The sequence below is a fragment of the Haliaeetus leucocephalus genome, unplaced genomic scaffold (genome assembly GCF_000737465.1).
Source record: "Haliaeetus leucocephalus isolate CR32 unplaced genomic scaffold, Haliaeetus_leucocephalus-4.0 Scaffold517, whole genome shotgun sequence".
NCBI lineage: Eukaryota > Metazoa > Chordata > Aves > Accipitriformes > Accipitridae > Haliaeetus > Haliaeetus leucocephalus.
Window position 1 is genome coordinate 2,160,178 of NW_010972953.1, and position 24,822 is coordinate 2,184,999.

The 24,822-nt window shown below is 41.8% G+C and overlaps 1 protein-coding gene across 1 annotated transcript in view; it reads left to right on the top strand.

Annotated features, from left to right (window-relative positions):
* CSMD2 (CUB and Sushi multiple domains 2) overlaps positions 1-24,822 on the top strand; it is a 307,074-nt gene that overhangs the window by 79,528 nt on the left and 202,724 nt on the right. The window contains exons 4-5 of the mRNA XM_010576319.1: positions 1,583-1,777; positions 8,408-8,615. Of these exons, the coding sequence (XP_010574621.1) occupies positions 1,583-1,777; positions 8,408-8,615 (403 nt within the window). The remainder of the gene's footprint in view (positions 1-1,582; positions 1,778-8,407; positions 8,616-24,822) is intronic.

Below are 24,822 nucleotides of genomic sequence, written 5' to 3' on the forward strand. Positions count from 1 at the left end.
TTTCTCTAAAAAAAAAAAAAAAAAAAAAAAAAAAAGAAAAAAGAAAAAAAAAAGGAACTGAAGCAATGCAGGAGTTGAAATGTATGTGCTATTAAAATGAATCACGCTTAAGGTGGTAAGGTTGCATTTAATCTGGAAGTGGGTTAACTAGAAAACAAGGTGGTCGGTCTGGATGCAGAAAGTCTAATCCTATATTCATTACAGATTAGTCTTTTCATTTCCCTGGCTGTGAGGGATACTGTCTGCGTATCTGCTGTAGAGAGCCCTCTTAGGGCACCTGAGCTCTGCTTCGAGGAGGCAGCTGGGGCTGGAGGCAAAGCAGGGAAGTTTCAAATCCCGACTCTAAGGCACTGTCCCATGGCAGGACAGAAAGGTAGTGTCTTTGCATCAGTTAATGTTAGCGATTTATGTTTCATTTCACATGCTTAGGCACAGTTTTGCTTGTATTTTATTCTGCTGCATGCTGTGTACGCTAGCATATCGTTTTTCCTTTTAATCTTCCTCTTCTGCAGCTCTGCCAAGGAGGCTAAACCTCCCTTTGCTTGTAGAAATTCATCTGGCTTTGTTCATGTCCCCGACAAAATTATTTTCGATGATAAACCATCATTCAGCCTTGAATGACCGTGTTTTCCTTCCTCTGATGTTTCAGCCTTAACACAAAAGAACTATAATACAAGATGCTGTACAAGGGCCTGATTCAAATTTGATTAAGTCATTCTTAGTCTTGGTTGTCTTCATTGGGTTTTATATTGGGCTCTAAAACCATGATTTGCGTGGATCTTTTTGGAGTGGCTTATGGGAACCCATAGAATTTTATTTAAATTCTCTGAAACTGCTGTATAGAGGCGTTGGTTAAGGATTTACTAGCATTTTAGCTGTAACTTCCCCATCTTAGTCAAGTATTCCATATTCTTTCTGATGCAAACTTTTGTTGGACTATATATATTTTGTCTTCAGTGGAGCTGGGTCCAGATGCATTGTTCAGAGTCTGGTTTGATGCATGTGTGAAATTTGGGTTAAACATGCAGTGCAGTGAAGTATAAATCCTGGTGGGCTGAAACGTTGTGCTCTTTTTCTAGGTGATAGTTGCTAATTACAGGTTTTGCTGTCTTCTGTGTGGTTCTGAGGTATAATGCAACTCTGCTTACATTGCAGGGGCCTTTGAGGTGCCCGGCGAAGGTCTGTTGAAAAACGTTATTTCAAACAGGAATGTAATCTCTCAATTCTAATCAACTGCAGTCGTGTTAAATAGAACTGCAGGGCGGCATAGGGAAGGGGGATGCTTTCTTTGGTTTAGAAGCTGGTAAAACTGGTCAGGAAAGAGTGGATCTTGTTTCTGACTCAATAGCTTGGGGAGTGATTTTTGCTTCTTTACATATACTTGATAGAAATGGTACTTAAATGTTAACCCTAACTGGCATAATGAATTCTGGTGCAATCCAGTAGGATAAGTTTTGTGATTATTTGCTCTTTACGCTTTAAGTGATGCATTTACTTTGAAACGAGCCTTCCCTCTGGATTCTTCACCTGACAGCTCTGTTACAATGCACTGTCCCTAACCAAAAGCAACTTTCTTTGGCAGTTCTACCAAGTCATACGTGTGGAAATCCAGGAAGGCTGCAGAATGGGATTCAGCAAGGGACAACGTTCAGCATCGGGGACAAAGTGAGATACAGCTGTAATCCAGGCTTCTTTTTGGAAGGACACGCGTTGCTCACGTGCCATGCCAATTCGGAAAACAGTGCCTCTTGGGATTTTCCTCTCCCCTTCTGCAGAGGTAAAGTGCCCTCTCTTCATCTGGAACAAGCCACAATGAAACGGGATTTAATGAGCTGTTTGGGGTTGGGAAAAACTTCATCGACTGTAAGCTGGATTTAAAAGACTTGAAAACTAAATATGACATAGTTAATATTGAGGTTCCTTTTTATTGGATTCCTTAAAGCTGCCAGGGTTTGGGTGAATAATAGGAAGGTTATGAAGTGCTCAAAGTATTCAAAATGCTGCACAGCTACTTTAACTTCAATTTCTTTGTCTAAGGTGGGGGTGGGGAGGAGGAAGCAGGAATATTATCCATAAGACAAGGTACCTACCCAAGATCATGCAGGTTTTCTAGATCAAACAGTAGAAAATGAGACTGGATTTTCTGCTTTCTGCAATGTCAAGCTGGCTTCCCTGGTGGCACGTTCCACAGTGATTCTGGTGCTTTGCCTGTAAAGAAATGTGAGTCTGTGCAGCGTGCTGCTGTGCTGTGGGTTGCTGGCAGTGGGGCTGGCAGCCTCAGACAGGGGATGCAACATGGGAGGTAAAATCTGGCCTTTGTTTGAAAAGGCTGGCCAGCTTTCCTGTAAGCCCTTTTGGAGTAGGGAAACTTAGATTCCTTTATCAGTATAGAGAGCTTCTTGCTAATTCTCTGTGGCCACGAGGGACTAGAGGGTCTGTAAATATACAAGTGTCTGTGTTGTTTTACCAAAACAGTTGCTGCTGCTTTGAAGTCTTTTCCCCTCAATTTCTTGTGTACTTCAGCAGAGCATCTTATATTGATTCTTTTTATTGACTCTGCTTGTGCAATCAATCAGCAGTTCTAAGCTGTAGCATAAATCTTGAATTTAAAGTGAGCAAATACTGTTTGCTTGGTGTGTTTTTAAATACTTGCTTGAATGAGTTACACAGCAGTCATGTGTGCTACTTAGTGTATTTCTTGTACACTTACCTACTGTTTGGGGACCAAGGGCTTTATACAACTGAAGGAGTGGTTCATACAGCCAAGCTGACACTGGAGAAGGACAGCTGTCATTGCCATTTCACTATGATCAGTTATGATTCTTTGCTTTTCCTTCGAATTAGGACTCTTACTGTAAGATTTTTTTTTTAAATTTTGTTTTTCTAATTTCACTGGAAGTCCATGCAGGAAAAACATTCACTGAAATTCAACCTTGAGAGTATGCAAAGCAATATCCTTTTTAGAAGAGAAGGAAATGATCTGCATTAATGGACCAGTGTTTCCTACAGTCTGACAGCATTTCTCTGATAGCAGCCTTCCTTTGGAGGAAGGCAATATCTTCTTGCCCTGCTATTATTCAGACATTTGTGTAGTAGAGCCCAATAAGGGAGGGATTATCTTTTGACTCCGACAGGCGTTGAAGTCAAAGGTTGGCATCATTGTAATTTTTGTGAGCCCTGCTGCAGATAGAGTAAAAGACTGTTTTTGCATTTTTGTCTTGAACTGCCCAACTCACTTTTAATTTTAATGCTACCATTTCAATCTTGAATCTAGCAATGATGGTGGTGGCATCTGATATACTTCAGAATGGAGGAATATTCAATTCTCTGGTGCTTGCATCAGTGCTGTGTGAATTGCTCTGATGGCAGCAAAATATGTGCTTGTTAGGTGCACCTGTGTAGCAATGTGCCTGGAGGTAGCCACTCGTTTTTAGTAGATCTGGTCCTGATCCTTCAAGACTTTACCTCAAGTAAAACTTCAAGGCATTTTTTTGGAGGCAGGCACCAGAAATCTCATGTAACATTTATATCTTGTTCCAGGCAAGTAGTAAGTAGCAAAGACAGTCTGCAAATTGACTTGCTGAATTTGAAAACCAGCTGCACTCCTTTGACCATAAGTAGGCTTTCAGCAGTTAGACATTTGTGCTTGGCTGATAAACTGGTGATACAGACTTCAGTTGTTGCAAGGGGCAAAAAGGTTTGCATACTGACAAACAGGTTTATGCTGCCTTCTGTGGGGAAAAGAATGTTTTCAAAACTGTTGCCTGAAGAAGAATATATATTTTCCTTGAGAGAGAAAAGACCTTTGTGGCCTATGTAGCTTACAATTCTATTAATAGTGGCTTACTGGTATTTTTCACCTGAAAGTTTGTTAAATATATGTATTCTTTTCTTTTTTCTAATATAAGTTGGAGATGGGTCATGCTGCTGGGTCAGATCCTGACAAATGGAGATGAGAAGTGCTTCTAGCTGAGCAGGTGTTAAAAATCTCAGGAGCTGCTATCTTGGGAATAGACTTGTCATGTCACTGCAAAAGACAGTGTTTGGTCTTTCCTTTCCTTCTTTCCCTCCTCTCCAGTATAATGGCAGAGGTATGAGACCAGTGTTGAAAGCAGTGTAAGTTTCTACCATGCTGATCGATACCCTCTTTTGGTTTCTTTATGCTCTTTTCTTTGTGCTTGTCTTCCTCTTTGTAACATCCTTTTTAATATATTGTTAGCCTTGTCTCTATTCCAGTCTTCATGCATTGAAATAACTGTAGATGCAAAGAAATGCATGGTAGAAAAGAATAAGAAACAAAGGTGTTTGAGAGGATGTGCCAGGACAGCAACACTTTGAAGGACTGGTGTGGCTTAGCTGCTTTTTCTTCAGAGGAGTTGTCTGCACTCCCTTTACTCAACTCTCAGTTTATAATTACAGGGTTTTTTTTTATAAAGGACAAGTGTAATCTCAATGAGAAAGCAGAGTAGGAAGGAATTCAGGATGCAGAGCGAATGGCTTGGTGAAGTGTGTCTTTGCAGAGCCAGTGAGAGTAGCTAGTGCTGCAGCTTGCCAGTGGTTTTGAAAGCACAGTTATATCAAAATTGATTCTTGGACTCTCTGCTAAAAGAGACTATAAATTCAGTCTGCACAGACTTTGCTCTGGTGAGTTATGTTTCTTGCTTACGTGGCAGGAAGGATTAAAACTGCAGTGATCTCATTCAGGGAGCACCAAAGCAGCAGCAAATGACATCTCCACGCTGATCTGCAAAGTAGGAGAGCACAGAACTGGGTGGCAGCTGTGGCTGCCCAGAAGAGAAGCTTGGCTGTGCCTGGTAGACCATGTGTAACTCAGAAATTTGCCTCGAGGACTGAAAGTCCTTGGTGAGTCTGGGTCAGACTGTAAAATCTGGACTAAGCTGACATTTATCCCATGTATATAATGTGTGTCAGAAGTATCTGGAATGGTTTCTTCATTCCATCTTGTGTGTTTTTACATGCTTTCTGCACAATTGTTCTGTATTAACAGAATGAAATGTGGCCTAGTACTTAATCTAAAGGGGGCTTTAAGCTGAGTCCTACAAGCGTAGCTGTATTTTTATCTTGATAGTTGGTATGCTGGAGGCAAAACCCCAGCAGACTTGGAATGCTGTCTTCTGTTCTGCTGTAGCCATGGAAGGAACAACCCTCACCTGAGTCAGCTGATTTCAAATAAAGCAAAATGTTGTGTTTGAAGCACCAAAAGAATATCCAGAAACATCTGAATCTGTTTTGTAAAGTGCTTTCATGCATGTGGAGAGAAGTGTTGCCCAGACTGTTTGCTGAATTTAAGTAGAACTGATAGGTTTATGATTCTGGTAGGCGGTTGAGTAAAAATTCAGTAAGCCGGCTGAAAAGTTGAGAACATTTGCGAAGCTACTTTTTAAGCGCATCAAATATGCATAATCTCATTAAAAGTGGTCTGTTTTACTGTAACTCAAACAGCTGCTTAGACTGCACTGTGCCCAAAATAATTGAAGGGCTGTTCAAGAAGATTTTAGAAGATTGTAGAATATGTTTAAACAGTAACAATCTCTACAAACTTTGGAAGTGTGTATTTAGAGGTGGATGGGAAGGGAATACATTTTCCATTAAATACCTTTTGCAATGGCAGTTTTTCAAGGAATTTAAATTAAAAACTCCCCTTTTAATAAAAAAAAAAGCCAAAACCACCATACCTTTGGCTAGATCTTCAGCTACTGTAAGTTAGTTTATTCACATAAAAAAATGTAGTCCTCTTGTTTAAGAATTCTAACGCAGCATTAAGTCAAAATTCTTTAGCATATTCTCCATCGCCTCCTGTATTCCTTCTCGTACAAGAACAACTTTAATGTACCAGATCCAGTCTCAGACTTCCCAGTCCCCAGTAGTAAACGTGGCTGAGAACTTGCTGATAGGAGTTGCTTCTTCCAAGCCCCCATTGCATTTGCTCTTGGGTGTGTGTAAGGGTTCTGTGTACACCTGAGCTGCGCGAATGCATGATCATAGTGAGAAGCAAGTGTTTGGCCAAGAGCAGCACCTATGCCCTTGAACAGGGTGTTCGCATACAGAGGCTGGATTGCTTGCAGATGTCTCATGGTAGTGGTGTAGGACCTTATTTGCAAAGATACTTTGAATAGTTGCCTAGAGCCAATAGCAGCCAGGCAACAATAATGTTTAACGTGTTATGTAGGAGATAGCTGCCCCTCTGGAGGTAAGTGTATCTTAAGAATAAATTGCCTTTTCAGATCCCCGTGAGTTGCTGAAGCAGCTAATGACCTTGCTCCTGCTCTGTCTTGCTGCTAGGCATGCGGTCTGAGAGTTCACTGGCAAAGAATCTTTTTCGCATCTATTTTTTTCTAGCGTCTGCAGGGGCACTTATTCATGAGAAATTAAATTTGAACATACCAGTAAACTGTTATGCTTTTTGGCTAGAACCCATTCATCCTCTAAAAAGCATTTCTATTCTGTCTGTCAGAGGGAGGGGTTTGGAAGTAGCCCTATTATTTTTTGCATGGACCTTCTTTGGAGGTCCCACTGTGGATCTTGTGTATGATGTATTGAAGTTTGAAGGATTTTCTGGTGCTTGGACTAGACGCGAGATCTTTCAGCCTAAATTTATTGATGAGTCTAACTGCACTTCAGTGTCTGTGAATAACTTTTAATTCACTGGCAATAGGATTGCAGCAAATAGATAACTTTGACTGTTGTTAAATACCAGGGAATAGAGCATTGAGTTGGGATTTCAGTGGCCTCTTTCAGTCCTGGCTTTGGCTGCTAGAATGGCCCAGAAGTAGTTGCATGTCTGTCTGCATGTCTGTTTTTTTATCATATTTTTTTCTGCCTCTCCTGCTTGCCGTGGGCTCCGCAGTAATCAGCGATGCGCCATCCCAGTCTGAGCACAGAAGCAGTTGCAAAGGGCCATGATCTCCACTGGGGCTTAGAAGCGTCAGTGCAACCTGTGTAGTGTGTTAATGCAGTACAAACAATATGTTTTAGCCTGGGGTGTTCTATCTCAATCACTTGCCATCAGCCACTGGGAAGCATGTGTCTGCCTGTGCCTTCTGCTTGTTCAGGTGGCTGGCTGCACTGGGGTAGCAGATGGCCACGAGAAAGAAAGGTTGGCATGTATGTTTGTCTTTGTCTTTCAAGTTTCATGAGTTAGAGGCTGCAAATTTCAGCTCTACTGATAGCACAAGACACTAATTCCTGAAAAAGTCTAAAAGCTGAAGGATCCTCCTGAGCAGCCCTGCAGAATTGTCCTGCCCTTTCCTTAGGTGCTGATGACCCATTGTGCTTAAATGTTCTCACCTGTGTTAAATTTCAGTTTGGAGGGTGGTGGGGTTTTTTAATAGTTTGTAATGAAAATAAGTGTTTATAATGTGAGGCCCTAAGCTCCTTGACTAAAGCATCTGAAATGCTGCTCTGTAATACATGTTGTAAAGTTAACAGGCTTTTCTTAGCAGCATTCCAAATAATGCTGAGCTGATGCTGCGTGTACGAGAGCAGTGAGCTGCCCTGGCACTAGACAAATTAATTCTTGTCTTCCTTTATCTTCCTGCCCATGGTTTCTTTAGATCCTCCTCCTTTAATTGCTTTAATAGCTCCTGGTGATAAAATTCAGGTTGTAAAAATGAAAAAACTTGCAGCAAACAGGAGATCCAGTATATGATGAGGAAATGTCACTGCTAGATTTCTGAATGAGTGGTTAAGTTTTTACCACTGTGATTTTGGTAACAACATACATTTCCGTAAGAAATCAGAGCAAAGAAAGACGTGTAAGGCAGGTATGTGGGATAATCCACTCCTTTTCTATTAGATTTCTATTAAATACCGTGTTTGTACTCTTAAGTCCTGTTGTCCCAACCCTTGGTGGGTTTCTGTTGCTGATGAAGGTGCTGAGATTTATGTGAGTTGGAAACCAACCTCTGTCCCTGCTTCTTAGTCACTGAATTCCTGGTGATTTTCCTCCAGCTTGGTTGGCTATGCAGGTGGGAGGAAAGTTGCAGAAAACATCTCAGAGGATCCTAATCAGCAATAAGGGATGGAACAGAAAACGCAGGCAACAACATGAGGAAATGGTGTCCTGACAGCAAGACGTGTTATGCCGAGAACTGCCTTCCCAGGGAAGTGGTAGCAGCTCTGTCACTTGGGGTGTTGAAAATTAGACTAAAGAAATCACTAGTAAGTGTATGGTGGGGAATAAGCTGGTACTTGCCAGGAGACACAGGCTGACCTAATAGGATTTTGCGTCCCTAGACATCTTTGTTCCTTAATAGGGTGTGGTAAAACACACCCTGACAAAAACAGTGCGGCTTTTAAAGCTTTGCTTTGAATTTGGGCTTACTCTTTTTTGATGTACTGCTTTGTGCATTTCAGTAAAATCTGATAACTTGCGTTCTGTTTCCAGCTGATGATGCTTGTGGAGGGACTTTGCGGGGACAGAGCGGAATAATCTCAAGCCCTCATTTTCCTTTGGAGTATGGCAATAATGCAGACTGCACGTGGACTATTCTCGCTGAACCTGGAGACACTATTGCTCTGGTTTTCATGGATTTTCAACTGGAAGATGGATATGATGTTTTAGAAGTTGCTGGAACAGAGGGGTCTTCGCTCTGGTAAGTTACTACTGGCCATACTTTGTTGTGGTCTGTACAGTCATGTATTACCTGCTGATGTTTTTTGTGCAGAGATCCAAACTTCATAGGATGTTCTGAGTGAACAGTTTGTGCCTGAGTGAGGGTAGTTCCCAGTTATTCCCAGTCACAGGCTGTAGTTGCTACCTTCTAATGAAACTCCCTGGGATGCTTTTTATTTGCTCGGTAAACTTTGTAGTGACTGTTGTCTATTTTAAATTATGTCCTCTGCCATAAGATTTCTTAGTGTAGCTGGTTAGAAGAAATAAAGAATTTAAACCCAAAACAACACCCAACATTTCAAACCCCAAGAAACCCCGCTCAGACATTGTCATGCTCAAACCTTGTTTTTGCTAAATTGTTTTCTGATTATCGCTAAACACGTTACTGACAAGTTGACATACTGTTAATGAACTTTCGGCAAATGTTTCTACAGATCAGTTTGTCCTTTGGACAGAAGGCTATGTATAGAATTTCAGTACCCCTCTCACCCCATTGTTTGTTTGAGCAATGCTTTCAGAAATGCTTTTATGTATAATAAATGCCACACTGATTTTTTTTTTATATATAAGAGCTACCCAGATGATCAATGCTATGAAGTCTGAAGTGAGGGCTTACAGAAGGAATTTGACATATTGGTTATATCGCTTTTATAGGAAAGGACAGCTCTCTCTAGTTGATCTAGACACTGTGATCTTCTGCACTGTGCACTCAACAAACAGTTAAAAGTCCTAACTAGCAGCAAATGCAAGGGAGTAGTCTTAAACCCGACATCCCTCTGGAAGGGGAAGAATTAAGCATTTGAAGTAATTAGGTGTTGCCTGGGATTATCAGCAGGAAGTTAAATTACGATTATTTATGAGGATTCTCTCGCAGCCACAAATAACATTCATTTCAGTAATTTATACTTGCCTGGCAATTATGGGGGAATAGGATTTGACTGTTTAGGATGTGTTGATGTGAGAGAAGTTGCCATTTACCGTGTACCAATTGTTTACTGTTCCCAGGACCCCTTTCAAAATTAGATGTTGCAGTTTCATGGAAAAAAACCCCTGGTTTTATTAGCATGTGTTAATATTTTCGGGCACTGTTAGTTTTTAGCCGTTATGTACTGCAGTGAGGATCAGTCATCTGTGGTATGTGGTAAAGATGAATGTAGCTAGTTAAGAAACATTATTCAGCCTGGAGGTGTTGCCAGTGCAGCACTGTGTCTTGTCATATCAAAAATAAAACAATGCCTGTCAGAGTGAACCTGCTGGAAAAAAATTAATAAACTACCCATAAATACAGCATAGTAGAAATTAAAAAATGGCAAATGTGTCTTAGAAAATTAAGCCCTTTGACTTTCAGTAGTACATGTATGTGTGCACGCACTCTTTTAAAAAGGAGATTTAGTAGCTCTTTTAAAGGTAGTATGTTTTACAGATGTCGGTTTTGGGGCCTTGTCAGAGGGAATAATGATGTATTTACTTTCCTTCTTCGCCCTTCCCCGCCAAGAGCCCATGTGCTGCATCTTTAATGATGCCTTTCCTCCAAATGTATTTTCACAGGGAGTTGGATGAACTCTGCGAGCTGTAACAGTGGTGGACTCTTGTTTGAATCAGCTGGTAGAGCAGCCCAGGCGAGATGCACTGTGTTAATGAGTGAAACACAGATCACACAAACATGAATTTCATCCAGGGCTCATGGAAGAAGCTGTTCCTGCTTTTTGAGGTTCATCCTGCACTTTTATAGGGCCATAAAATACACACAGGCAAGATAAACACGCCAGTCAATTCAAGGAGATCTCATTTAGTATTCTTGAGAAGTAAACTTTTCAGTCTCATAAGCAGAATTGCAAAGAGTCTTATTTTGTATTTCATTTTTCAAAGCTGGCCTTCACAACTCAGAGCCTGATAATTAAATTCAGATGACTCATTTTTCCCTTTTTTTAATAATTTTTGCCCATGGGGGAAAAACACTGGAGCTCCTATCTCCTCTTTAAACATGTTGATATGATTCAGCTTGAAAATATAGCTTAAAAACCTTTTTCCCCTCTGTCTATGAAAACCTAGTTTTAATTATTGGTAATATGGGAGATAGACTTGCAGCCAAATAAACTATTCTATTGAAGTATATTGCAGCTAAATATTTCATTTCCTAAGCATTATAAATAGTTTTAATCTGGTCCAGAGATGTACACAAATAAACAAAATTAAATTTCATCTGGAGTATAATTCATATGTATTTTCAAGCTATGGAATATTATACAATGGTAGTATTTATGAGACCACCACTCAGCACATTAAACTTGACTTGGCCTGCACTTAGTAAAAAATCTCCTGCATTGTCATTTACCCTCTCCTCTTTAAAAATAGATGCTTTGTTGTTTTTTAATGACCCAGGTTCCCTTAACCTCTTGCCTTCCGCGGTCGCCACAGCTGTATCCGCTGCATTGCACGTTGATCTCGGCGCACACAACTGCTCCCCAGAGAATCCCGTTACGAGTTTCATTTGGTGCCTGACCTGTCGGATGTGAATCCTGCAATAAGTCTTGAAAGGGAAAGGGCATTGCAGGTCTGAGCATCCATACGTCAAGCAGAGCAATAGAGGTTGAGTAGCTATTTGAGACATATTAATAAAATAACACATTTACAGCTCTTTTAACTGCTATTGCAGTTTCTGTCATGGGACCTTGGGACTAGATTTCCTTGACAGGTGAGAAATAAAATTCTGCTGAGCAGAGAACAGGAGGAGAAAAAAGTAGCAGCGTGAAAAAGAGCCCGTCAGATTAGAAAGGACAATTTGGGGGGTCTCTAGGCTAGAAAGAAAAATTGGAAGGATGGCAGTAGCTGCCCTGTTCTCCTTTGAGGTCAGCTGGAGTGGCCATCCTAATCATGGCCCTTCTCTGCTAGAGCAGGGATGCACTGGACACGGAGAGGGATATGGAGTATGTATGTTCTGTTATGTCATTATTCCCTGACTTTTTTTGTCTTCAGGACTTGGGGTTCTCTTCCCCCTCATTTTGTACTAGCTGAGGGATCTGAAAGGATTAATGAAATTCTTTTCTGTAAATACATGTAGAAGAAGAAAATCCCTCAAAGCAGCTCGGGCTCTGGTCCTTAAGGGAACTGAGCTCCGTCGGTCATGTGCTTTGTGTCAGTCTCTGCTCAGAGCTGACTAAATCCCTTGGCTAGCACTTCTCAGGAATATCTGCTGATTACGGCTGTTCCATGGTACCTGCTGTAAAGCTTTCTTCAGTGGCGAGCATCCCTGTGGGTGCTCAACTTCTCTGAAAATACCAAGGCGTTTCAAGCTGAGCACCTAAAGCATCCCAAGATGGTGTCTGATGACGAGGTCCTGGATGGCGCTGAACCTGCTCTGTGTCCCAGCCTTGTCTTCCCTTTAATAGCTCAGTGATGGCTCGGAAGCTTTGGGTAGGTTTTGCTTTAAAATCCTGCCTTTGATCTCCTGCATGTTCTTCTGTGAGTCCTTAGAGAAGTTGCTTGGGGGATGTCTGAGGTGGCAGGATGGGAACTCCTGCGGGGTCGGTAGGAGCCTGGGTCTTGCAGCTCAGTACTGGTGGCTGTACCCTTTTGTCACACCTCCAGCATCGATCTGTCCCCTGAAGATTTAGAGAAAGTAGGAACGTGCTGTGCAGCAATTGCTTGGCTGCACTGCGCACGCTTTCATAGAGGGTGAGTTTTTGCTTTGCCTGTGGCGGAAGAGGTCTGGATTTCCTATATTGGTGCATATTTGCTGCAGTTTAAGTATATGCAAACAATGAAAATGTGGATGTCTCTTGCACTTCTTTCTATCATCTGTTTAGAGCTCATCTAGCTGGTCTGGGACCTGTATCTAATATTAGGCATAACAACTTGTATTCTGATTATTAAAGCATTGTGCTGCTATTGCCAGAGAAGGTGGTGGTGTAGGAAATGACTAATAATCCAATTTATGTATGTGTGTTTACAGGAATTGACTAAGATCAAGTGTATGTTTTGCTGGGTATAATGCTGATATTTAGCAAAGAAGGTTTTGGCAGTCATTCCAGTATAGCTGAAGCAGGCAAGATGGGTACAAGATAGAAGCCTTCTTCTTGGGCTATGCAGAGCCACAGGCAACAGAGTTCCTCTAGAGCAGGGATTTTCAAAGTTGTGGAAATCTGGGAAGGCAGTCTAATGTTTGCCTTATAAAGATTCTTTTATGCTATTGAGTTGGAAAGTAGGAGGAAGTGAAGAGGAGACGCTGTAAGCTTCAGCCTGTCTGCTGAACGGGTAAGCAGCTAGTGATAGCCTTTCCCCCCAGAACAATGTTTGGTGTTCCACGGCTATTTGTTCCACCTATGAAACTATTTAGAAACCTCTGCTCCTGCCAAATGAATTAGTTCCATGACAAAACTAACAAGTATCTCATTTGTCTGACTATGACAGACTGGCATGTTTTGAAGGTTCAGTAGATGTTTCTAATTTTCAGGTGGGAAATTTACTTTGAGATGTAGATGACTTCTTCATTAATGAGGCTTTTAAAATCTTTTGTAGCTATGTTGCATTTTGCAACTGTATAGGGTAGGTGATGAGAATCCAAATTGGTAGGAGGGACAGTGATTTTAGTTAGGAGAGGTGCTCCTGTTGCTGCTACATCGCAGTGTGGTGATTTTTGGATCAAAAAATAGTACAGTATGTGAAGGGTCAGAACCTTTTTGGGTTGTTCTTTAGCCTTTTATTAGGTTCTAGTGCAGCAATTAACCCTCTTCCCCCTTGCTGTCCATAAACTTATTTCACTTAATCTTCTTGCTTCAGCTCAGCTGAAACTATATGTTACCTGGTAAAGCACCTCATGGTATCATGCTGAGAAGTTGTGTGTTGACCTGGGAATATGATTTGCTTTTGAATTACTTCCTTCACTTGCTGCTGGGCCCTTGTTTTTCTATCGAAATGTTGAGCCTGCTTAGCCCAACCCATAGAAATCCCACCATAGCTTGGGAATGGAAACTGCTGTTGTTGCTTATGTTTTTCTTCTGAGCAATCCAGGCTGTGCCTATCCTACTGAATTACAATCCACTGTGGTGTGTCGCATTTCCTCTTGAACTTAATTACGTTTCTTTATTTCTTATTGCAACTTTTACTGAGTGTGGCTACATTTTTGAAAATTCAAATGTGTATCTTTGAAAGAAAGAAATGAAGCTGACAATTTCCAGATGCCACCCACTCCCTTTTATTTTTTAATGTTTCGTGGTCCTTTAAAAACTGCTTTCTCCTCAGTTGCCTCTCTTGTGTATTTTGTTCCAGGAGGACATGAGCACATACTGAATTGCCATATTAATGCAGAGTCTTGGTCTGTGGTATCTTTCTTCCCTATGATCCTCCTACTGACTTAATTATCCTACTTTATGGAACACAAGTCTAACTTTAGGGGGGTTGCATCATCTGTCATGTTGCCCCTCTGCTGCCCTCCCACTCTTTGAGTCTTCCCTTGTCATTTCCTGGGGAAATATTTCCTTGATTTTTTTGTTAATAATTCCATTCTAAGTGAATGCAGTGGGAGAAGCAGGGCTTTAAGTGGGGAACTGCCAAATCGCTGGGGTTTATTCCTGTCTGAATCCAGTTCCTCCTCTTCATTTTGCCTTTTCAGCCTTGGAGCCATATTTTGCTCGTCTTGCACAAATGCTTTCCTTCTCCTCAGGACTGTTTTTGCACTTAATTTGGGTAGAATTTGGTTTTACCTTTGCCTCTTAATTTCCTAGAAGCAAGGGAGCATGCCTTAATGTGTTCATGTGTATTATTTTGCATTACTTTTCTAGCACAACTGCCTTGTGTGAAAGCAACACAGGCATCTTGCTCTGCTTCAGAGGTGCTGTGGTACAGATGTTGAGCAATGGGTAAAAACAAAAGGGACCACGTGCTGGGATGAGCCTGGGAGGAGAACTGAGGACCTTTGAATTTAAGGTTCCTCTGCCTAGTTTTCTAACATCTTCCTTTCTGGAGCTGAGCCAGGAGACCCCTTTCAGATGTCAGCCCTTTCTGGAAAAGCATTTTGGAAGTTCTCTCTAGTTCCTGTGTTTTTGCAGAGAGTTGAGTTAGGGGGAAGAATGGTTGGAGGAATCACCTATGTTTCAGCAGCTCCTCTTAACTGTTGCTGACTTTATTTCTTTCCTTGTCATTATCTGCAGTTGACCTTTCCCTCCCCACCACCCTTGTCTATCTAAGTGGTTTCTAATACTCATTAAAGTTCTCCTATGCGAGATGTGCTTTGTGCTTCCTTCTTGATGCCGGTTATTTCGTACCACTGGCCAGGCTAATTTATTTGCACATCTTGTGCTCCATCTGTAAAAGATTAGAGTACCTGTGTTCTGGAAGGTCACAGTTTCAGATGATGGTAACGTTGGTTGGTGAAAAACTGTTCTCTATATGTGCTCCTAATGAACCAACCTATTTCCTTTATATCAAAGCAGCTTCTGATCCTTAGATAGCTGTCTCAGAGCTTTTAGCATTGTATTTTCATCTCGGACCTCAGTCGATGTCTGGTGAAGTCAATGGAAAGACTTTGGCTCCAAAGGGCTTGTGGATCAGGCTTCGGTGTATTGTCACTTAATAAAGCGCATTCTTGCCACCAAATTGCAGCTCAGGAGCTGTGGGTCTGCATCTGATGTTGCTGCTGGTTGTACTGATGCTGCTGCTACCAGTGCAGGTTAGTGGGAGGGTGCTTGCAGGGATCTTGCAGACTTTGCATTACAAAAAACAACTGCCCAGCACGTGTCGTAGCCGAGAACGGGCCCTCTCCACTGTGCTCTCCCCCCGTGCTCCCCAGCAACTGCCGTTCTTTGCAGGGATTCTATAACACAGATTGCCTGATGGCTGCTTTAGAATTATTTTCATCTCAACTTGCCACTTCCTTTTTGATGATTTTTTTTTTTCCCCCCAGTAAGTAATTGCTTTTATTTGAAAGTTGACAAGCATTATCCTGCCCTGGTCCATGCGTGAGGCTGAAGACTTGAAGTTTATAGTGTGTCTTGAAATAACTTACTGCATCGCTAGTTATAGCCTAGATAATGCAACTGTGAGGTTTTTTCCTGTGCAATGAATTAAGCTTCCTTATTGTAAGAGCTAGTTAACTAATGGATACTTTATCTGTAATATTCAGATGTTTTTCTTCCATGGTAATGTTTTCCATAAGGCAGCGAATGACTAAAAAACATGTGTGAGGTGGCTTTTGAAATCCATATTTAAATTTCAGTTACATCTTTGTTGGGATCTGGAAAACAGACTTCCTTATTTGACTGATACGGTTTAATTTCATTTTTCTTCTAAAGCATTTATAGTGCTTTTAATTAGAAACAAATTCTACAAAGGCTTTAAAGCTCTAAAACATTGTCTTATTGGGAAATAGTCTTCTTGCAAAACCCACACTTCTCTTAGAAGGTGTATTCTCTGGAGATAGCATTTGTGAGTTTGTCAGAAACCAGACCATCCCTGCTGAGGCAGCCAACTTCTGAAAAGCCTGCAACTCTCCTCACTGACAGTGCAGTGGTGGTGGGTCCCTTGCTGCCTCTGGCGTGTGTGTCAGCTCTCTGGGATGTACCAGCCTTTGTAGCTTGCTGTACTGCACTTCAGGCCTTATCTTAATATGGATCTGCAGTATGAAGAACAGGAATTTGTAGGTCAGTGAGCTGATTTCTCCCTGATGGGAGACAGCTGGTACAGTATTGGGAGCCCTCAGTTCCTGGTGGTAGCTGAGAGGTAGAGCTGATTGCTTCCCTAGTGAATGCAAATGATTCCTGAGCATCTTGAGGGCTGGTCTGAAGTTGAAGGGGATTGATAATGCTTTGTGGAAAGTAGTTTCTGTAGACTAGTAATGCAGATTGTCCTAGAGCTCCTTGGCCTGTTGCACTACGGAAATAGCTGGGAAATTCTGGAAGTAAGGGCTGATCAGGGGAGGATGGTATTTAAAGATGTTCTGTAGTTTAGCATATATTTCTGGTAGGGAAGGGAAGATATCAGCTGTACCCCAGCTGAAAATAATGATGTGCAGACTATGTTAGCTCTCATCAGCTAAGGACTAGTTGACAATACATGCAACTCCTTCTGAAGTCTCAGCGTGGCCAAACACAGAGGCAGCAGAACTCGCTTCTCCTTGCTGCTGGCTGCCCATCCTTCTTTAGGGAGGTGTGTGCTCAGTGCTTCTGAAAGCCTGAACTGCTCTTCTGCCAGGAGTGTGGCAGAGGGAGAGACTTTTGTGACAAATTACAATGAAAGGGCCTCATGACCTCTCCCACTCATGTTTCATTCAATAAAACATGATTAGATTTCGTATACCACTTTCTGGCTAATCTTATTTTTCCATGCATTAATATGATTAATTCTATTTGCTAGATAGTAGAGAGCATTTAATGAATATTCAGGCTGGCTTTTTAAGCCAAGGAAGATGATACTTTTAGGCTGAAAATTACCTTGATCATGTTTTAATTGTCCCTTTTATCCCAGTTTGTCCTTCTTTGTTGTTTGGTCACCTCCAAGGTAGAGAGAACCCTATGCGAAGGCTGCTGTTGTGTGGACTGCACCTCAAGGGATGAGGTGCAGGAAGGCCTTTAGTGTGTGTGTGGGAAAATCCCTGAAGGTTACTAAATGAAAAAAAATATTTAGCTATTTCTGTCCTGGATGCAAACACATGTTGGAAGGAAAAACAGACAGGCTTGTTTGCAAGAACACTCAATACCTGCAAGCTGAAGAGTGTTTTTGAAAGACAGACCTCATGCAAATTGGTATAATACAACTGGCTGAAAAAACACTGGTAATCTCAAGAGTACTCTCTGGATGTGACTCAAAATATAACTGACCATATAGATTGTAAAATGGTGAATATTATTTGGCAGGGGAAGGAGACTTTGCGTAAGTGCAAATGGTGTCACAGGTTGTAAGAAGTTACACGTCGGGGGACCTCTTTTAAAACACCATGTCTCTTCCCCTGCTGTTACAGTGGGACACTGAGCTTTCCCAGTTTAAGCAAGGATTTGGTCAAATGTTGGTGGGAAAGATCAACTGACTTCACTTCAAGGGGCTCCCAGGAGATGTCTCTACCTTCCCATTGCGTTTTTTTCTTGCTCAGAAACCAATTCATGTCATTTTCTGTGCGAGGCTCCACCATTGTTTAAGCTAGCTGAGGATGTGCATATGCAGAGGGGTCTCCCTTTGCAGAGGTATTCACTGTGTTGAGGGAGTTGCGTTTGTGTGTCAAAATCTGTCTGCCAGAGCTGATAATAGTCATGTTTTACACTGCTCACCCTTATCTACAACTTCAAAGTGAGAGAGCGGAGACATCTCTGCAGCTGTTTTAGTACTTTCAAAGACTTCTTTCTTCCGGGGTTTCTTTGTGGGCCCATTCATGGCTGCTTTCTTATATCTACAAGTTGTGTTGAAGAATGTAAGTACTTTGTTTTCAGATATCACCTGTTTTATAAAACATATTTTTACATGATCTTTGCCTGCTGGGTTTTCTTCCTTGGGTTCACTGCAGCTGCTTCCCATACGAAAGCATGTGCTTGTTCACCTGTGTTCAATGTCTGCAGCTCTCCTTCACGTGCTGTAGGTAGAAGTCACAACTGATAGATTCAGTTTGGTGCTGAATTAGTCTCTCCTGTTGAAAATGATTCTTTTGGATGTCTGATGCTAGCATATTGCATGTACTGCAATTAAACTACAACTCCCTTCTAATTTGCATTATATGCTAATTCATTAAAGTTGGGGAAGAATTGCATTTAGCATGGTTTGCATAAGCTCAAGCTGTGAAGGTGTCATTTATTTTTTGACAATTCTCAGATGATACGCATCTCTCCAATCTGATCTTTCTACTTTCTAGAAATATTTAAAGTGCATGAAATACAGGGAAGAAATATCTATAGAGAGCCTACTTTTAGGAGATGTTTGCTGGCTGCTAAGGGTAATGTGGTAAAGTACGTATGTGTTGTTTTCTGCTTTTTAGACTAAGTGTAGCCCTCTAGCAAGATGGAGGTGTCAGATCAGCACCTTCCAGTCATGAGCAGTTGCAGAAGAGAAGTGTAAGAGGCCTCTGAACGCTCTTGGTGGCAGGCTCTCGGAAGTCAGTCTCTCCTGTATAAACAGGGGTTGGATCGATATCTTGCTACGTAGCAAGCTGGTAGTAAACCAAATTTTAGGTGGGGAGGAAGGATGTTCTCGTGCATTGGATTTGCTTTCATTTTACTGTCACGGTGGGCAAGCAGCTTATCACCGCACCTTTGTCTCTGGTGTGTTCAAGCCCTTTGGTCCAGCCTCTTCCTGTTTAGATTGTGGCTGAGATTTGGGTTTGTGGACTGGTGATATCAACATAATAACAGGTTTATGAGGTAATACATCAGATTGTGACTCAGGAGAACTGAACTTGGCAATAACATGTTGTGAGCTTCTGTTTTTCCTTCCCTTGCTTTTTGTTTCGAAGGTAAGCTACTGAAGTTGGGGGTTTTCTCTGTTAATTTAGAGCTGACTCAACAGCATCTTGTTTCCCTTTTGGGGGTTTAGGTACAGGACCCATTCCCTGTTTCATCTAGGATGATAGAATATTTGGATAGCACAAAGCTTAAATATATTACTGTTGATTGATACAGGTTTTGAGGTTCTTCTGAGGCTGGTATTAGCTGCATTCCTTCAATCTATGCAGATGTGCTCTCAGTTTGTACAGAGATACAGCAAGGAGCTTTATTTTAGTAGAAGCTTCTGGTCTGATCTTCACGCTTGAACAGCTCCACCACCCTTCCCCAGGTATTCTTGGAGAAAGAGGCTGTGAGATGGAGTGTAGACATGGAGACAGGGGAGGAAAATTTCAGTGTTTCAGGGATTAGAGAAACACTAATGTGTTTTGTTACAGTTCCTCTCAACAGAACAGATTAAATAAAGTGTTACCGCAGCCCTCGCTGCAGCCATAGAAATGGAAGAACTATTTGGGTTAAGAATTAGAAAGTGTGTTTTCAGAGCTAGTCCGTTGTATTTAAGATATATATTGACATATCTATATTCTGTGACATGTATCCTGACAAATATGACGGAGTACAAAAACATATATATTTAGCTAGCCCAACTTCTGCAATTTGATAGCTGTAGTACAGTCCTGGTGGAGGCCTTTTGTCCTTGAGTAACAACCTTTCAGCTAAAGTGAAAAAATTGACTTCTGTTCCTGTGTTTTGCTTACTGCAGGCTGACCTGCTGCTGCTTTAAAAATTAAAGATGACCCTGGCAAGGAGCAGTAATGGGATAAGCAGTAGAGCACAGAGACTGTTTTCTGTTCCCAATCCCTGTGATGTTTCTGGAAGTGAGCTATTCACAGGGAGGCTCCTGAATTCATAAATGAGGAGGGTGTTGCAAAATATGTATTAAAGTGAAAGGCCTAATAGTAGTTCAGAATTGGTTAATACAGTATCACCTAGTAAAGCACTGTCTGAAATATTAGGTGGTGGAACCCTGAACTGTGCATCCTCAATGTGAGATGTTTCTTTCCAGAGTTTGTTGTTTCTTTAAGAAGTTAGTCCAAAACCTGGTTCTGAGCTCAGGGAACAAGAATGGGTTGCCAGACAGAAATAATGATTTCTGTGGTGGGATGTAGGAGTAAAACAATGAATTCTACAAGTTTTCTTGCACCTTGGTATCTGTGTTTCTCTGTGCTTCGAAATCCAGTGTTTTTCTTTCTGCACTGGGAGGTGCTGGCACTGATGGGTCTTGGCACAGGTACAGTTTTGTCTCACATGCTGCTTGACTCAAGCATGGACTGCAAATCTAGTAGTAGCAGTGATTAAATGCAGACAATCTAAATATCTTGCCTCTTAACGTCTCTGGTATCTTGTACGCAGGGATCTAATCGGCCTTCCCAAAGCCCAGATGGGGAGGGAAGTCATGGGTTTGGATTCATGTGGCTACTAGATTTTGCTGCTGCTTCTTGGTGGCATTTTGTTTTGTCATGGCAGGTCGTGATCTCTTTAGCTCATGCTGAGTTTGTTTTTGACAGTCTTGACTGTTTTACAATATGGATGTTTTGATTCTTACTCACAGGGACCTTTCTTGTGGCTGGATTTATAGCGGAGATCAGGAAGATGTCAGGGCATCAGTAAATATCAGAGGATTAGTAATAGACAAAATGTTGTCAATGGCTAATGTCTAATGAATGTTTTCCTGGCCACAGTAAGCTGGAATTTTCCAAGACTCTGGAAAACTAGGGGCATTAGGGTGCTCTGCTGGTGTGGTTCTGTGTAAAGGGCGATTCCTGCCTTGTACAAGTCCAAAAAGGCAAAAGGTGAGTAGCTGCTTCCCTGCCACTATGGTGACCCACGATTTGTCTCTTGTCAGTGAACTGTTAAGAGTTGCTTTTTTACCAGTGACCTGAAAACTTGATCAGCCTTCTCCACGCTTTTACAATAGGCATGTTGCTTTGATACTTCCCAGTTGGAGCACGGGGGAAATACCCATCTCTGCATGCTTTCCTTTATCCCCTTGTCTTCATTCTGCACTTTCTAAATTAATTTTTATAATCATCTTTTAAATGATGGAGCAGTTCAAATTAGTTCTTTTCGTCAGAATTACCTGCATTAAAGATCTCCCTTAAAAAGAAAGGCATAAAAGTAATTAATTGCTTCAATTATAATAATGTGGCTTAGCTTGTGGTTTTCTGTTAGAAAAACCTGTTTTTGATAAGTCAGCTGTTCTTAAAAGGGAAAAAATAAAAGCGCTTCAGGCTGGAAGCTGGCATGAAGGAATTTTGAAATAAGGTTGTTCGTTCTGTAATATAACAGAATAAATTAACACCATCGATCCTGGAGCGGTGCCCTGTGCTCGAAACAGCCTGATGGGCAGGGGAGTGCTTGGAGAGGATATTTTTTTTGCCCGGTCACAGATGCTTTATATGACTTAACAAATATCCTTTGGTTTTTATAAAGCCACACTGGAATTTCTGGAGCCTGGAAGAAAGTCAAAAGGAAGGGAAAACTAAAGGAAAATCCTGAAAGAAGTTTCAAAGCCAACCTGTGCAGTGTTGGGTGACTGGGTGCCTGGATATTGAAAACCTACTTTGTGTGAGTGGCTGAGGACCCCCCGTGATGGTAGAAGGGGGGGCAGGTTGACCAAACACTTGCTTCAAGCCTGCCTCCCTTCACCGGATAACTTTGGGCTGCTGCATCAGAGAGGATCTCCCAGGCTGGAACGGACAGGGAGGTGGCACAGGGTGATGCTCAGGATCACAGTGCCCTGCTCTTCTGCTCCTTCTGCTGCTTGGGGACTGTTACACCTCCCTCTGCCTTCTCCCCCTGCGCTTTTTGTGCTCCAGGCACGGCTGCACCCCAGGTGCTGGGGCTCGGTGGGCACCCGTGCTAGCAAAGTGGTGCTGCTGCTTACTGAGTGATGTCCTGGTGCAAACCCAGACGTTGGGGCTCTAACGTGTCCGATGAGGCATCCGTGGGTTTTACATCTTACTGCTTTTAAGTGGTGCCAGAAGTGCACGGGCCTCTTATTCCAACCCAAACGCAGGGATTTTAAAAGGCTGACTGATTTCTTGTTGTAGTTAATGGGCTGTATTAGGTGTACTGCGGGAAGTGGTTCCTGATTGTAAGAACATCCAGTATGAAAAGCTTGGGCAGTTCTGTCCGCTTTGCTCGATGTGTGTGCAATCACTGCAGGCAGAGGAAAGCTTGCAGTAAAAGTCTTTTGGTCTTTCTGAATTCAGATAATGCATGCTCTGGTTTGAGCTTCATCTCCAGTTTAAAAAAGAAAAAGCTCATAAGCATCTATATTGTCACAGTTTCTCTAAAAATAAAAACAGAAAATGTTTAAGCAGGAGGGTCTGTATATTGCTGCTCGACATCTGTCTGCCTGTCCCCACTGCCCCCCAACAAGAAACTCTCAAAAGTAGGAGGACCTCAAGTGACTATTGTTAAGAGCATGTTGTCACTGATTTTGTTTTCTTAAACCTCCTAAGGAACTATAGATTTTTAGCATGAAATTAATATATTGGAATTTTTGTGGGAAGAATAAAATACTCATTAAATTTTGCAACCCTGGATTATGTACAAAATGGAGCTTGCAATTAAAATTCATTTTGAAGCAAGTTAACGGAAGTTTTGTTAATGTTTAACATCTTTATTGGTGTCATTCTTTGTAAATTTGAACTAATTGAGTCCAATGGGACAAAGTAATAGATTCTGCATTTGCTGTGGATGCCAGTGCTCGCTTTATTTTTGGCGCTTTTCCTCTTCCTTTGTGCAAAGTCTGATTTTAATAAGTTGGCAAAAAAGTAACTGTTTTGCTTTTTATGCCAAATTATCAAGAATCCGTCTTCCTAAATCTCTGAAAGACTTCAATGAATCTTTGGTAAAGACTTGATGCTTGCTTACCTCCACTAACTCCAAGATGTTTGCTGCTGTGAAGTTCAGGAGATTTCAAATCTGGATTTTTAAAATTTTCCTTCTAAACATTCTATTAAGACAACTTGCAACTGCTCTGGGCATGTAAAAGTCTCAGATGGACTGGAGGCTGTATCCAGACCTTTACACCGAAGTTCTGAGGCTTCCTTAACTGAAACATAAGCCAGTGTGAAATGTTTGGAATTGTGAATTCCGTGTTTCTTCCTCTCCTTAAATATTTTTCTGGGATCCTTTTCTTAAGCAGTTTATAGGTAGCAATAGAAGTAATGGAAAATATTTCCCAGTATGTGGCTGCCATAATAAATCTGAGACCAGAACCTGACCTCGGCAGAGCTTTGAAACTCCCTTTGGCTTGCAGGTTAGAAGATGTCAGCCTTTGCAGAGTTAGTGGTTTGTAAGACTCTTCCCAGCAAAGTCGTATTGAACTAAAGTTCAATACAATCAAGTGAGAATATCTTTAACGGGCTGCAGGCTCTGCTACTGTGGCTGCACCAAGCCTCTAACGCTATAAACAATGTAGAGCTTGGAATAGGCTGTTAATGGCACTGTATTGATTGAGGGGTAGAAAGTTCATCTAAACTGTGGATAATTCTGGTAATTTCCTTGCAGGTTTGACTTCTGTGTAGCTAGAATTTCTGCACCAAGCTTTGACTTACAAGTAGCAATGCTAATAAACATGTTAATGTACGTCCCTGCTTTCAGTTGTAAAGCTGCAAGGTTTCTTTGTAAGGCCACTTGCTATGTCAGTTCTTCAGATGCCTTGGCTCAAGTGTAACATTGAACTCCTGCAAGGGGGATGCTAGGGTCCTCATAAAGCAGGTTGGGATTTCACAACGTTATAGACCGGCTGCAGCCTAGGATGTTGTTGGTCTGCTTGCTGCAAGGTGACGCAGCCTCGTCCACCAGGACCCTCAAGTTGTTCTCTGCAAAGCTGCTCTCCAGCCAGCAAGCCCCCAGCCTGTACTGATGCATGGAGTTACTCCTCCCCTGGGGCAGGACTTTGCGTTTCCCTTTGAACTTCATGAGATTTCTGTCTGCGCGTTTTGTCAGCCTACTGAGTTCCCCCCCCAGGATGGCAATACACCCATCTGGTATGTCAGCAGGTCCCTGAGTTTTGTGTTGTCTTCAGGCTTGCTGAGTCTGTGCTCTGTCCCATCAACCAGGTCATTAACGAAGGTATAAAACAGTATTGGCCCCACATTAACTATTGTGTAACGGTGGTTTGGTTTTTTTTCTCCAATAGAAAGTGGACTGTTAATGTCTGCTGCCTTTCTCTGAATGCTGTCATAGTCTGTTTAATTTCAGACTGAAGCATGTGTTTCAGGATTTTTTATCTGATCAAACACTTGGAAATACAGAATGATAGGCAAGCGTGGAGCAATCTGCTCCGGTGACACAATTCACATCAGTTGAGGAGACCGAGTGGAAAAGATGCAGATTGATCTCCTCTGAGAATCTGGAAGAGGAAGAGAAACTGTTATAGCAGCAAAGAGCACACAGAAGGCAGGTTTAAAAAAAAAAAAATAATAAAGTAAAACCCACCGACAGTGCTTTCAAGTAGTCAACAGTTTCTGCAGTTGGAATATTTCATGTTGTGTGAAGGTCACCCACACAGACTTCTTAAAAGGGACGTTTTGCCCTTGTACAGTTCTTATTCTGCTGTCTTGGCAACTTTAATATGTCTGCTCAGGTGTTACAGGCCTCTTCATCTTCCAGAGAAAGCACATTGAGTAATACCCAACACAACGAGTGTTTGTGTTGGTCACTGGAGGGAAGAGACCGGCCCAAGGTCCTGCA